This window comes from Populus trichocarpa, chromosome 11 (genome assembly GCF_000002775.5).
Source record: "Populus trichocarpa isolate Nisqually-1 chromosome 11, P.trichocarpa_v4.1, whole genome shotgun sequence".
Classification (NCBI taxonomy): domain Eukaryota; kingdom Viridiplantae; phylum Streptophyta; class Magnoliopsida; order Malpighiales; family Salicaceae; genus Populus; species Populus trichocarpa.
The window spans coordinates 3,876,277-3,891,873 of record NC_037295.2 but is presented as its reverse complement, the minus strand read 5'-3'; the positions used below and the strand labels follow the sequence as shown (position 1 = coordinate 3,891,873).

At 36.0% G+C, this 15,597-nt stretch overlaps 2 protein-coding genes across 14 annotated transcripts in view; both read right to left on the bottom strand.

The window, feature by feature from the left end:
• Window positions 1–15,597, bottom strand: part of LOC7485446 (flavonol sulfotransferase-like) — a 67,788-nt gene that overhangs the window by 13,813 nt on the left and 38,378 nt on the right. For 5 of the 13 annotated variants that reach the window (XM_052445653.1, XM_052445654.1, XM_052445652.1 and 2 more), the window contains one exon: window positions 14,936–15,299. The exons of 4 other annotated variants lie outside the window; for them this stretch is intronic. In XM_052445653.1, the coding sequence (XP_052301613.1) occupies window positions 15,287–15,299 (13 nt within the window). In that variant the 3' untranslated portion in view covers window positions 14,936–15,286. Of the gene's footprint in view, window positions 1–14,935; window positions 15,380–15,597 lie in introns of those variants that run through there. 4 more of the 13 variants (XM_052445657.1, XM_052445656.1, XM_052445661.1 and 1 more) reach the window with 2 other exon arrangements.
• On the bottom strand, window positions 5,237–6,285 carry LOC18102986 (cytosolic sulfotransferase 11-like). The gene is made up of 2 exons (XM_052445663.1): window positions 5,846–6,285; window positions 5,237–5,768 (listed from the first exon to the last, which is right to left on the bottom strand). Exons 1-2 carry the CDS (start codon window positions 6,254–6,256, stop codon window positions 5,700–5,702), a joined length of 480 nt encoding a protein of 159 aa, XP_052301623.1. The 5' UTR covers window positions 6,257–6,285; the 3' UTR covers window positions 5,237–5,699.

The following is a 15,597-nucleotide window of genomic DNA, read 5'->3' as shown; positions in this document are numbered from 1 at the left end:
CCCAGTCGCCTATCTCACCTCTCCTGAAGTATACACTGTTTTGAATAGCAATTGATGTGTCCGGACGGTGCTTCCCATTTTTATTCACCTCCAAGTTGCTCAACTTCTCAAAACTACACATGCTTATTATCTTTTGCACCTCCCCTTCCTCCTCTTCCTCTAAGGTGAAAGTGTTGGTGGGAGAAACCACTGGTGGTGGCTTTGAAACACTCAGAGGGGATAAAACACACTGTTTTATTTCAACAATAAAAGCTTACAATAATTAAACAAAAGCTACACACTCCCTCTCTTTTCTCTCTAGTGTTTCTTTCTTCTCTTTCCACACAGAATAACATCCACTTAGCTACCTATTTATACACGAATTCAAAAACAAGATAATTCAACCTTCAAGTGTGAAGGCGGTTGGCGGCTGGAGGCTGGCGGCATACAGCTAGTGGCTGGCGGCTGGGCGGTTTGTGGCTGGGCGGTGACAGCTGGTGGTTGCAAGTGGTGGTTGCCTTCCTTGACCTTCTAGATTGAGTTTAATGCAACAAATCCCCCCTTTAAACTTAATCGAGGGATGTCACGCCAAGTATGAACTTCAGTCTGATAAATGTTTCTCCCTTCAATGGCTTTGTAAAGATATCTGCAACTTGATCATTTGTCTTGCAGGATATCAGCTCGACTTCTTTGTTCTTTATATGCTCTCGGATAAAGTGTTGACGTGTATCAATGTGTTTACTTCGTTCATGATACACCGGGTTCTTTGCTAATGCAATCGCTGATCGATTATCAATATAAATCTCTGTGGGATCTTCTTGAGGAAATCCCAAATGCTTCAGCATATTTCTTAACCATATTAAATGGCATACAGCTGAGTTGGCAGCAACATACTCAGCTTCACAGCTTGATAACGTTACTATCGATTGCTTCTTGGATGACCATGTGAAAAATGTATTTCCCATGAAAAAGACAAACCCTGTTGTGCTTTTCCTTTCATCCAGATCTCTACCCCAATCACTATCCGAGTAGCCAACAAGATTGAAGTTTGTACTTGAGGTATAAAACATACCTTCATTGATTGTTCCTTTGATGTAGCGAAGAATTCTCTTGGCTGCATTCAAGTGAGACTGGTCTGGTGTCTCCATGTATCTGCTGATAAGACCAACTCCGTAGAGTATATCCGGTCTGGTACATGTCAAGTACCTTAAGCTTCCTACTAAGCTTTTGAAGTAAGTTGGATCAACATTTCCAACTTTACTCTTCCTCAATTCTACTCCATTCTCAACTGGAGTTGATACCGGATTGCAGCTTTCCATCTTGAACCTTTCAAGAATGTCTTTGGCATAACTGCTTTGGGATACAAAAATCCCTTCTTCTTTCTGCACCACTTCTAAGCCAAGAAAGTGTGCCATCAGACCAATGTCTGTCATCTCAAACTCTTGTACCATGCTTTTCTTGAAGGCTTCAAACATGGTTGGGTTGTTGCCGGTGAATAGCAAATCATCAACATATAGGCACACAAATAATATGTTGTTATCTGCTTCTTTCTTCACATATATTGCGTGTTCATATGGACATTTTTCAAATTCATTTTCTTGAAAATACCTGTCAATTCTGGTATTCCAAGCACGCGGAACTTGCTTCAAACCGTAGAGAGCTTTCTTCAACTTGTATACTTTGCCGTCATTTTCAGCTTCGATGTATCCAAGTGGTTGTTCAACATAGATCTCTTCTTCTAGGAAGCCATTCAGAAATGCTGACTTCACATCGAGTTAATAGATCTTCCATCTATGTTGTGCAGCTAGTGAGATCATCAGTCTGATTGTCTCTAGCCGGGCTACTGGAGCAAATACTTCTCCATAGTCAATGCCTTCTCTTTATTTGTAGCCTTTTGCTACTAATCTTGCTTTGTATCTTTGCACTTCTCCTTTTGCATTCTTCTTTGTCTTATAGACCCATTTGGCACCTATTGCTTTCTTGTTTTCTAGTAGATTAGTCAGCTTCCAGGTGTCATTCTTCTCAATAGCATGTATTTCTTCATCCATTGCTTATATCCACTTCTCTTCTTTGATAGCTTCATTGAAGCTAAGTGGGTCAGTATCTGTAAAGAAACAAAATAGAGTTGTATCTTCCATGACTTGCATGGCATCGTACAACTCGTCTAGATTTCTCATCCTTCTTGGTCCTTCTGATGAGGATGCTGATGATGATTCTGGTGTGTTTCTCCTGTTGAATACAGGGAATCTGTGTACCGAACTTTGTGGCTCATCTGCCGGTAATATCAGACCTTCTGCAAGTACTGGTGGTACTTCCACTTCATCTTCAAGGATCAAATCAGTGCTGATCCATTTGACTGCTTCTTGGTCATCCTTCCATTGCCATGTTTTATCTTCTTCAAAGATAACATCTCTACTCATAATTACCTTCTTTGTGATGAGATTATACAGCTTGTATCCCATCTTTCTCTCACCATATCCGACAAAGATGCATTTCTCGCTTTTATCATCGAGTTTGGTCCTTCTTGCATCTGGGATCTTTGCATATGCCACACAACCAAAGACTCGAAGATGAGTAACACTTGGTTTGTGACCACTCCATGCTTCTTGTGGAGTGACAGCTTGCAAACTTTTGGTTGGGCAGCGATTCAGTAGATACACTGCACATGATACAGCTTCAGCCTAGTATTGTTTGGGCAGCTTCTTTGCTTTGAGTAGACTTCTCGCCATGTCAAGAATCGTTCGATTCTTTCTTTCAGCTACACCATTCAGCTGTGGTGTATAAGCTGGTGTTGTCTGATGTTTGATGCCTTGTTGTGTACAAAAGGCTTCAAAGTCATTTGCTGTATATTCTCCACCTTGATCAGATCTCACGGTTCTGATCTTATAGCCACTTTGCTTCTCAACAATTGCTTTAAAATCTTTAAAACAATTGAACACTTCTAACTTCCTCTTCAGAAAGTATATCCACGTCTTTCTGCTAAAATCATCAATGAAAGTAAGGAAGTACCTATTTGGTCCAGTCGACATAGGCTTTATGGGACCACACACATCTGTGTGCACTAACTCCAGTGGCTTGTTTGCTTTCCAGTTGACTTCTTTGGCAAAATTGGATCTGTGATGTTTGCTGAGGACACAACTCTCACAGACTTCATCTGGATGATCAATGTGGGGCATACCTTTGACCATCTTCTTGCTTGCTAGCATCTTCAGACTTGTGAAATTCAGATGTCCAAGCCTCAGGTGCCAAAGCCACTCTTCACTGTTGGTGATGGCACTCAAATACTTTGCTGCATCATATTGGATGTTTAAAGGAAACATCCTATTCTTGGACATTTTCACATAGGCAATTAATCTCCCATTGTAGTCTGTAACTGTCAGATGACAATTCTTCATGAAAAGTGTATAACCTTTCTTCAGAAGTTGACCTATGCTCACCAAGTTTTGCTTTATGGCTGGGACATAGTAGACATTGGCGATGTAGCTATGATCGCCATTCTTCAACTTGATTGGGATGTTGCCTTTACCTTTGAATGGAACTTTTGATGTATCTCCAAAGGTGACTAGACCTTGTATGGTCTCATCTAGATCGCCAAATAGATCTCGTTGGCCACACATGTGATTGCTGGCTCCAGAATCAAGATACCAAATATTCTCTTGATTCTTGTCAAGTCCTTGTTGGACAAATAATGCAGCTGCTCCTCTGCTGTTGGCATCCTCCTCTGCATAGTTTGCATGCTCACGTACCTCTAATGGAGCTTTCCTTTGACATTCAATGCTATAGTGCCCAAATTGATTGCACTTATAACACTGGATATTCCTCTTGTCACGGTTATTGTAACCGCCTCCTCTTCCTTTAGGAGTGAATGATTGTTGTCCTCGGCCTCCTCTAGTGGTATATCTGCCACCTCTTCCTCTAAAACCTGTATTCCAAGATCCTCTTCCTTGGAATTGCTGAAATCCTCCTCGTCTTTGTGGACTTCTTCCTTGAGTGGTATATCCACTTATTGAAGTCTCCCCTTGCTCATATCTGTCTTTGAGAGACAACTTTGCTTGTAAGGCATGCTCAATTGCCTTATCTCTATTTCTTTTCACGATCTTTTGCTCATGAGCTTGCAAAGAACTCATAAGCTCATCCACCATCAACTTGTCCACTTCTTTGGACTCTTCAATAACGACAACAACAAAATAAAATTTTGGATATAGGGATCTCAAAATTTTCTCTGTAATCCGAGCATCTGTGAGGGCTTCTCCATTTCTTCTCATCTGATTGACTATCACCATAATTCTTGTGTGATAGTCAAAAATAGATTCTAAGGCCTTCATTTGCAATAATTCAAACTCACCTCGCAAAGATTGGAGACGAATCTTCTTGATTCTGTCAGCACCTTTGTATTTTTGTTGGAGAGCCTCCCATATCTCTTTTGATGTTTCTGCGGAAGCAATAATTTCGAATATAGCTTCGTCAAGACCTTGATAGATTATGGTCTTTGCTTTGTTGTCTTTCTTTCTATTTGCTTTGAGGACTTGCTTTTCTGCCTCATTTAAAGTATCTTCTACTTCTTTAGACTCTGGTTCATCATAACCATATTGCACAATCTCTATACACTCTTGTAAACCAAGAAATGCCTTCAATCTGATACACCAACTATCATAGTTGTCTTTGGTCAGCTTCGGGATGAGTGTTTGTGCATTTTCTGTAGTCATTTTGCTCTTTGAATGACTATATCACCTTCTGGGAGTTGAATTTGGCAAAACAGACACCGTAGATGGATCCAGAATGCTCAAAACAGTAGGGAACCGGCCTGACTTGGATGAAAATGGGTCAGAAATAGGCTGAACCGGTCTGAAAACCGATTCTGGACGTTAGGCGGTTCGCTGGGGTTGAACCGGGAATATTCTGGGGAATATTCTATCGGCTCGGCTGAGGCTAAAGATCGGCTCGGCTGGGGATCGGCTCGAATATGGCGCGCGTGGACGACACTCGTCTTCAACCTCTGGAGCGCGTGGGTGAGACTGGGCTACAGTTACCGGAATTTCAGGAGGCGCGTGGGGATCACCTCGGGCTCCGATGAAGCTGATTTTTGCACCAGTGAGTTCGTATGGATGAGCTCTACACTGTGGAATGATCAAAAATTGTTTTTGACAACTTTGAAAATTCGTGTATCTCCCAAAATACTTGTGTTTTGTGACGAACGAGGCTCTGATACCAATTGTTGGTGGGAGAAACCACTGGTGGTGGCTTTGAAACACTCAGAAGAGATAAAACACACTGTTTTATTTCAACAATAAAAGCTTACAATAATTAAACAAAAGCTACACACTCCCTCTCTCTTTCTCTCTAGTGTTTCTTTCTTCTCTTTCCACACAGAATAACATCCACTTAGCTATCTATTTATACACAGAATTCAAAAACAAGATAATTCAACTTTCAAGTATGAAGACGGCTGGCGGCTAGGCGGTGACAGCTAGTGGCTGCAAGTGGTGGTTGCCTTCCTTAACCTTCTAGATTGAGTTTAATGCAACATAAAGAACAACCCATGAACTCAGCTAGTTTCTTAACATGAGCAGCGGTGTCTTTCTTCATTTCCTCGTATGTCAAGAACAATATCAGGGAACTCGAAGCTTGCTCTCCAATACCCTAAAACATGGTCCCAATATGGTCCAAAATTTGCAATTCCATTGCAAAACAACTCAAATGCCTCTTCCAGAGGAAGAGGTTCAACATTTTTCGACATTTGCAGCCTGGCAAGAAAGTACCACAAAGAAACAAAAGCATCCTTTGCGTCCCTGGAAATGTAAATAATCTTGCAACAAGAAGAAATGATAGATTTAGGTAAACAAGTGCAAGGAACATGAGTAGATACCAGAGGAATTGCCAAGTCCCGATTACTGGGGTTTTGAGCAAGGTGATATTCCAAAAAAGGAACACAGTCATGTGGCATCTTGGTAAGTAAAGAACTAGTTGTTGAACCACTTAAACGGGATCGTGTGAAAATAGCAAAAGTGAGGGCCTTAAGCCAAGTTGTGCCAGTTTTTGGACAACTGGCGACAAATATATCAGTGGATTGAGGATTGAAGCGCTCTTGAACAGACAAGAGTCCTTCCAAGAAGAAGGGAGCGTACCAAAAGCCTTGGTACAGGTAATAATCATACCCATTCAAGCCTTTAACTTTCGGAAAGGTGGACATCACTTCATTGTAATTTTTAGCTTCATTTTTCCTCTCTGCACTGTCACCAGAATCCAAGATTTGGGTGGAAGGCAAAGAGGATTCCATTAATGTAAAAAATGAAAATATAAGGTAGAATGAAAGGCCATGGCAGCTATTTGTAGCGAGTTGAGAGCTGGTTTAATTTGTGGCCCATCAACTATTACCTTATTTTAATATTATTGATCACATGTCCGCTGATGCAATTGAGTTTTATTTCATATTATATTCGATAGCAAATCTTTTAGCGTGATCGTGTGGTTTCTATTTAGAGGTGTGGTTTCTCTTACAAGCTTTAAATGGCGTGGAGCCCACAACACAATCCATTAATATAGGGATGTGAAGTTCGGGAATGCGGTATTGTTGATCACCTCTCAGCTGATGCAATTAGAATGTTTTTTATATTAAATCTTATTCGTTAATGTTGTAATAGTTATTTTTTAAAATATTTTTAATTTAAAAAATATATTAAAATAATATTTTTTTTATTTTTAAAATTTATTATTAATATTAACACATCAAAACAAGATGAAAATTAAAAAATTAAAAAAAAAACATTTTTAAAATATAAAAACAAATACATTTTATTTTATATTAGATAATAAATTTTTAGCATGATTGCGTTTTCAAAACCCAAGGAAACATTTATATAGTAATTGAAGATGGAGTTAAAATCTCTTTTCCATTAAAAAAAAAAAACATTTTCATTATTCAAGTAAATGTAGTAAGCGGTAGAAGATATCAACTAAGGCCATTATGTAGATAGTATTTATAGATTAGCGATGAGTCAACTTTTTATTTAGTTTTCGTTTGGTTTTTTAAAATGTATGGATGTGGCACATATACTTAATTCAAGGCATTATAACTTTGTAATGCGCTAGATTCAATGTAATATGAGTCTAGTGTATATGTTAGATCTAAATCTAAGATGCATGGACTTGACAATTAATTAAGTTCAAGGTGCTTGAATATAGTAATGCGTCAAGCCCAAGATAATATAGGTCTAACAGGCATATCAGACCCAAGGCATTTGGACTTAGTAATGCACCAAGTCCAGCGTAGTATAAGTCTGGCATGCATGTCAGACCCGAGGCGCTTGGACTTAGTAGTGCTCCAACTTCAAGGTAGTGTGGATCTGGCACGCATGTCATGCCCAAGATGCTTGGATTTGGCAACCAACCAAGTCCAAGATAATAACCATTCTTCCTTGGCATGTCAAGGGGAATGACAAACCTCCCTTGGATTTAATCTCAAGAAAGAACTTGATCTCTATAAGCTCAGCTACACTTGATATCTTAAACTCTAATTTTCTGATACCTTTTAAGGTGTATAAAACTCCTTCGAGGACCCACCATATTCCCATCATGTAAATGATATTTATTCCTCATTAAATGTTATCAGGTTAATTACACTGCAAACTCTTATTTTCACAAAATGACAAGATTCGAGCTATAAATATATCATGAGACCTTCATAATAAAGATTCACAATCTCCAATTCTCTACTGCATTTGTATTTTCAGAACATCTCTTTATAGAATATTTAATTTTTTTTAAAATACTTATTTACATATCAAAAAGTTTTCATCTCCACCAAAGATAATCTTTTAGAGGTATTGATTATGAGCAGCTTTAACCTATCAATTTGCTATATCGACCAATTGATCTATGACATTTCTCAGAGATTTTACATAATAGATAATGGCTCGCTGTGGAACATCACTATGCATTTCACACACAGGTGGATCTCTCTCTCTCTCTCACACACACGCGCGCGCGCACACCTATATATATATATTGCATTTAGCATTGATGCAATCTTGCGTTTTCTAATTGTTTTCTAATTGTTTTTTTTTTTTTTTATGTTTTCTAATGTTTTGGAGTGATGTTGTCAAAAGATGAATATTAAAAAATTAAAAATATATATTATTTTAATATATTTTTGAATAAAAACACTTTAAATTATAACTATTACTACACTCTCAAATACCCAATAAATAAAATAATAAAACGCATAGAAAAGACTCAATTTAGAAAACAAGAACAAATGAAATGTTCTAACGTAAAAAGGTACGAAAGGCACATAAATTTCACTCTTGAAGGAGAAAAGGAGAGATTCAGAGAACATTAACCAAAGATTTCCTTCGTTTTTGGAAAGCTGGCGACAAATATATCAGTGGATTGAGGCTTGTAGTGTTCTTGAACTGACATGAGTCTTCCCAAGAAGAGCGGAACGTCCCAAAAGCCTTTAACTTCTGGAAAGGTAGAGATCACTTCTTTGTAGTTTTAGCATGGCCTTTGGAAAGCTCTTCATTTTTCCTCTTAGCAGTTTCACCAAAATCCGGGATTTGTGTGGAAGGCAAAGAGGGTTCCATGAATGGTGTAAATAAAATATTAAAGAAAGGCCATTGTAGCAAGTTGAGAGCCGCAACACATCTTACAAACGCAACCGGAGTTTTTAAAAATTTTAAATTAATATTTTTGGATTGTTTTGATGTATTAATATTAAAAACTAAGAAGTGTTTGGTAAAACATTTTAACCGGGGTTTTTATAAATTTTGATTTTTTTTCAAATTAAGTTTTTGGTGTTTTTGAATTGTTTTGATATGCTGATATCAAAAAAAAATTTAAAAAATAAAAAAAATATTATTTTAATGTATTTTCAAGTGAAAAACACTTTAAGAAATAACTGTCATCATTATTTCAAACCAAACCTTAAGGTTATAATCCCTAACACCATAGGAAATTAGAAAAAATCTCTAAATATTTATAAAAAAATTTAAATAATAATATGAATCCTCGAACAAAAAAAAACTAAATATTTTTATTTATATTAGTTCTAGATTTAAAATTTTGTATAGAAAAATAATTTATATTTAAAATTTACCTAACTAATAGAATCAATTTACCATTAAAATTTTTAAATAATAAAATACTAATTAAATTTAAATTCTTAATATAAATAAAAAAATCCAAATAGGAAAATAAAGACAGTCCCATAGTAACTTTAGATCCGATCTTCCCAATCTTTGAAGATCTTGAAATTTTAACATATAGTAAACAACTTAACAATTAAAAAATAATACAACAAACATTATTATACCAATAATAATAATGATGATGAAAGTGCTCCACGTGATGTCTGGAATTATTGATATGTGGTCGCCATCATCTAGTTTTTTTATTCTTTTTTTCACATTATTATAGCACCTCTAATTATAATGTTGAATTAAATCAAGTTTTACACTAATTTAATATTCTTGATCACCTATCCGCCGGTGGATTAGATCTTATTTAAGGAAAAATCTACTTTGCATTGACAAAGTAGTGAATAAGATTGAGATAGAGTAGTATTCAGCCAGATTAAATTTGAAGACTAGGGTTTTCTTTTTTCCCCTCTCTTACTCTTCATAAATTACAATGAGAGAGGAGAGAGAGCAAAACAAAAAATAATAATAAAAATAAAAATACATTGAAATTATAATGATAACATTATCAACATCATTACAAGATAAATTTAACAGCATCAAAAAAGATTATAAATAGTGAATAAAATGAATCATACAAGCTGTTCAAAAGTATTAAAACTCACTTATCTTGGGCCACTCGTATGACTTATTTTTATCGTCATTGATGACCTTCATTGTTATTTTTCGATTTGTCTTGTCGAGATTTTTTTAACAATACCAATAATATTATTATCAGAGTTTTGATATACCTTGAAGATTTTCTTTTCTTTTCTTTCTCCTTTATCATCTCTTTTTAATAAATCTTCTGTCCAGTAAATCCGAGAGAGCCAGCATATAATAATTGCTACTGATTAATCACGAATATCTATTTCACTAAATATTCTTTACACTTTGTTATTTTATCTTTCTTTTTTTTACTATGTTAGAATCCCAAAGAACTCATGAAAACTGGCGTTGAGTTTACACAAGGGGTAATAGCTCTGTGTGAAGCCCCACCCATGCATTTGACACAGCCAAAAGTGGATCACAATTTGGCATTTTCAACAAGTCTTTGACGAAGATTCCACATGGAAAGAAGCATCATATCGATCATTGTAAAATAAACAACTCTTTCTTTCTTTATTTATTTTTTTGTCCTGATCATATTTCACAGTATTATAATAAGATCAATTGATTTAACATCTTGCCTTCCGCACTGTACCATCTCGTTTATAGTTGTATTGCAAGTATAATTTTCTCTGCATTCTTGAAGGAATTATTCCCTTACCATGTAGACACTGGATGGGCTGGCTGTCTCACTCCTAGGTGATGCTGGAATAAGTAGTAATTTGCTTAATTAGGTTAGGTCACCTTTTATGCTTCAATGCTTTAATTTTCCGGACCTGAATTGGTGCTGACAATTTGTTTGCAGCCACTTACTATATAGCTCAGGGAGTGCGCAATCACGTCTCTATTGGTTTTGCTTCTCAAGACTAGAGAAGAGCCTAATCTAAGTGCCTCCCAAATGTTAAGCATAAGAGAGTTACAGTTACAAAGATTCAAACTTTGTAAGTGTTACATCTCCAGCTAGCTAACGGATATTGAATGATCCAACTGAATATCATCAAGTTATTGGTGCTCTTCAATATTGCACTTTAACAAGACCTGACATCAGCTATGCAGTGAACCAATTATGCCAATTCATGCATGCTCCACGAGAACCACACTGGATTGCTACCAAAAGAGTTCTTCGTTACTTGAAAGGAACAATTGATTATGGTATTCACTACACTCAATCGACAACAACATTAGATGCTTTCTGTGATGCAGATTGGGCTGGGAATCCTGATGATAGAAAATCTACAAGTGGTTATGTTGTGTTTCTAGGCCAAAATCTCATATCCTGGAGTGCAAAGAAACAAAGTGTTGTGTCTAAATCCAGTACTGAGGCCGAATATCGATCCATGGCTCTTGTCACTGCTGAACTATATTGGCTTCGAATGTTATTGCAAGATCTTGGCATTTCATTGTCGTCACCTCCTACACTATGGTGTGATAATGTAGGTGCAATATCTCTTGCCTCTAATCCTGTTTTTCATGCCCGAACGAAGCACATAGAGGTGGATTATCACTTCATCCGTGAAAAAGTTCTTAATAAGGATATTCTTGTACGATATATTTCAACATATGACCAGATTGCAGATGTCTTCACCAAAGGTCATACTACAGCAAGGTTTATGTTTTTACGGTCCAAATTGATGGTGATTCCTATCCCCATCAGTTTGCAGGGGAATGTTAAGCATAAGAGAGTTACAGTTACAAAGATTCAAACTTTGTAACTGACAGACATTGAAGACCAAGAAGAGAGTTACAGTTACAAAGATTCAAACTTTGTAACTGTTACATCTCCAGCTAGCTAACGGATATTGAAGACCAAGAAGAGAGTTTCAAAAGAGAGTTACAGTTACAAAGATTCAAACTTTGTAACTGTGAACTTCTTGTTTATGATGGATATTCTGCTGCATTGATAAACCTGCACTAATCATGATTTTAAAATTGAAATTCAAATTATATTTGTAATAACATTTCATAACTGATTAGTTTAGAATGTATATATATATATATATATATATATATGAGCTTCTGTTGTATCATAATTAATTCATTAAGAAAATCTATACACATTACATTTTCTCTTATTCTCTGTTTATAATTCTTTCTCCAAATCCCTTCTCATGATCATGCTTCCGCTTAATTGAGGTAAATGATAAGAAAGTAAATTTTCAATTAGGTACTCTTACATGGTGGAAATTGTCAGTTTTAATTCCTAATTCTTTGGCGTTATTAAGTTAAATTAATCCATGAAATGTTTTTGACATTTCAAGAAACATGATTTAAAATAATCTTAAAAAAACACACACTAGAGCTTATCTAAACGAAAATGTCAAATATTTGAAAACCAAAAAAAAAATAGAGAGAGAGAGAGAGAGATAATCTAAAATTGATCCTCTTAAAGATATGTATTAATTTTTTATGCCTATAAATTAAAATTATTCAAAGTAATCAATGTCAATGGTGGCCCTAAAGTAGTTGGGTCTAATCCTTCATCGATTGAATTAATAGTACTGTGAACTTAATTTCTTCTTGAATTTTAATGTCTAAATGAAAATCTACATGATTTTAGTGTGTTTGATTTTACAATCAAAAAGTGCTTCTGAATATTTCTTTTAATATTATTTTTACTTCAAATTAATTTTATTAAGATTTTAAGAGTTATTTCAATGTTAATAAAAGTTTTGTTTCTCTATTAAAAAAAAAACTTGATCTTTAAAATCGATTGATTGATTCATTGACTTGACTTATAGTGAATAGTGTCTTGGTGCCTTGGCCCTCGGGTCTAGAAAAGCAATCACATCTTAGGGCTCGGGTGAGGTATTATTGTTAGATATCAACACCTTTGATCTGGAATGCTATGAGTCTAGCATGAGATGTCATACCCAAATAACTTGGGTTTAGCAAGAGCGTGACATCTAAGTTACTTGGATTTGACTATGGTAGCTTCAGTTTGGCAAGAGAAAGAGCCAAGGAACATGAGTTTTTTTTTTTTATTATTATTAAATTTTTAAAAAATATTATTATTATTGAAGAAAAACTATAGAATTGATAAAATCTGTCCTGTGCTTCTCTCATCTTATGCATGATAAAATTTTCAGCATTGCTTATTAATCTCTGGTTCTCACATTTAGCTTTATAGCACTGCTCTGTTATTAATTTCTTCATCTTGGAATGTAATTCTATATGGTTCTGAGTGTAGTCATCACTGTTCTCGCCAGAATCAAAGATTAGTGGTGTGCATGCATGCATTTCCTTGTGTTTTACTTTCACCTTATAAGATCTAAAGCACATCCTAAATCAATGGTGGCACTTTAACTTGCTTATCAGTACAGTTTTCTTTGTGTGTATTTGGTATTGTGGTAGCTGTTGTGGTTATAGTTTGAAAAGGTTGTTTTATAAAAATTACTTTTAGTTGAGGTTGGTTTGAAAAAATATATATTTGGTTAAAATTGTGGTTGAAATTGAGGTTGAACAAAAAGTAGTTTAATGTGTTTGGTTTAAAGAATATTTTTCAAATTAAGGTTATAAAATAATTAAAAAAAACATATATTAATATTGATGGTTTTTAATTGAAATATTATAGATTTAACTACTGCTATTAAATCATGAAATAAACAATACTTTATATAAAGTATTTTTTATTGTTTTATTAAACTATTTGCAATTCAATCACGTACGAAATCCATCCGACAAGAACTACAGTTTTCATGGCTTCTTGAATGTATACCAACATCAGGTAAAATATCATCACATCAGGTAAAATATCATTAGGAACAAAATTGGGATTGCAATCAAATTCTGCAAATGCTATGTCATCATGCGATCTCCTTCTAATATAATTATATAGTGTCATTGAATAATTTTAAACACTAGTTTTTCAAATAAAACACAATATCTAAGAAATGTTTTTAGATTTTTTTATTTTACTTTGTCGGACCCAGTCCAATGCATTTAGGTTTGGGTCAGACCCAATCCGGCCATGAATAGTGGAGATGCTCTCCACTGTTCATGTGAACAGTGGAAAATGTAGAAGAAGAAGAAGAAGGGGAAGGGAAAGAGGAAGAGTAGTGGCTGGCGGTGGAAACAGCGGAGGCCGGTGGTGAGCTGCTCTCCACTGTTCACATGCAACGTGAACAGTGGACAATGCAGAAGATAAAGGAGAAGGAGAAGGGGAAGAGGAAGAGCAGTGGCTGGCGGTGGAAACGGTGGATGCCGGTGGTGAGAGGGAGCTACTCTCCACTGTTTACTATTCACTGCTATGTTTCTGCTCTTTTTCTTGTGGCCTTTGTTTATAAAGTTTGCAACTCAACACAAAAGGCAGCTTGAAGTTGCTTTTGGTTATCTTGCGGTTTAAAAGCAAATGATAACGGGTCTCACAAACAGAAAATTATGTTTAGACTGTAACCAAACACATGACAACGATGTTTTTTCTGTAAACATAACCGGAGTGCCAAACACGCACTTAGTTGATGTCAGACTTTTCTGTTTGATGCCGTTGCCGGAGAATATCTTCTCTTAAAGCGTTTTTGCTGTCTCATTCTCTGCAGAGACCAGACTGCGAGTTAGAAAAACTTAGACAATGGCAGGAAAAACAAAATAAGAAATAAAAGGGAGTAAACCAAGGAACGATGCCCTGAAAGGTGTTGAGTTTACAAATGCCTTTTTCATTCCCTGCAACTCACTTTCTGTCATTTTTTCCCTGTAATCAATTTGCGCATCCAAGGTATAATTAAGCCACGCTTCTTTAAGTTTCCATCAAAATCTCCGGTATAAATCAAGCCATCCCTCGACATATCGGTTCCAAAAGATTTGTTTGAAGTAAGAAGGATTGTGATCTGAGCCTAGTAAGGGGGAAAAAAATCATTCTGACTGGTCAAATTATTTTGCTGATAGTGCATAAGAACTGCTTTCAGATTCTTTATGTGTCTCTGTTGCAAATGAAGCCGGCAACTGGGCTTATTTTAGGAGTGGAAAACACGAGTTCTCCTACAGATCTTGATCTTTTATTTTAACCAATTACAAGGCATTTCGAGATCCTTTCAGTAGATGTGCCGCCTACGTTCATTTGATCTGCAATTCAACAATCTTAATGGATGGTTGTCTCGGTTGGTCTTTGCTCCACCCTCATGTATGGTTGTCTCGGTTCTTTTCAAACATGTATAGCTGTGAAGAAAAACACACTGCAATTTCTGTGAAGAAAACACTCTAATATTATATATTAGAGTAAATTTATTTTTTATCAAACTGATGAATGGAATGCATGCACTTGTGTTAAATAAAAAAAAAAAACGAATCCCATTTTGAATTCTTACAAACATGCAAGGAAATCAATGAAAGTCACAAACACAGATTCACAAAAGAATATTGCTTATTGACATGGAAGATTCACAAAATGTGAATACTTGCTATGAACAGAGAGGGTATTTATTGGGATACACAGTTGCTGTTTCACGACATCCTGATAACACCTTTTGATGAACCCACTTCGGCAATAATCATATGCAAATGGGACCCCAGGCACGGTCACCTGGGCAGCTTCAAGCCTGAACCCTTGAGCTTCCGCTCCATTATGTCATCTAGACGCGCTCCCATCTCAGGTGTCAAGTGATTTGCCCAGTCGCCTATCTCACCTTTCCTAAAGTATAAACTATTTTGAATAGCAATTGATGTGTCCGGACGGGACGGTGCTTCCCATTTTTATTCACCTCAAAGTTGCTCAACTTCTCAAAACTACACATGCTTATTATCTTTTGCACCTCCCCTTCCTCCTCTTCCTCGAAGGTGAAAGAACAACCCATGAACTCAGCTAGTTTCTTAACATGAGCAGCGGTGTCTATCTTCATTTCCT

Coding starts and splice junctions, on each gene's coding strand:
- LOC18102986 (XM_052445663.1), bottom strand. CDS start 6,256: ATGGAATCCTCTTTGCCTTCCACCCAAATCTTGGATTCTGGTGACAGT. Junction 5,769..5,845: donor GGGACTTGGCAATTCCTCTG/GTATCTACTCAT, acceptor TTACATTTCCAG/GGACGCAAAGGATGCTTTTG.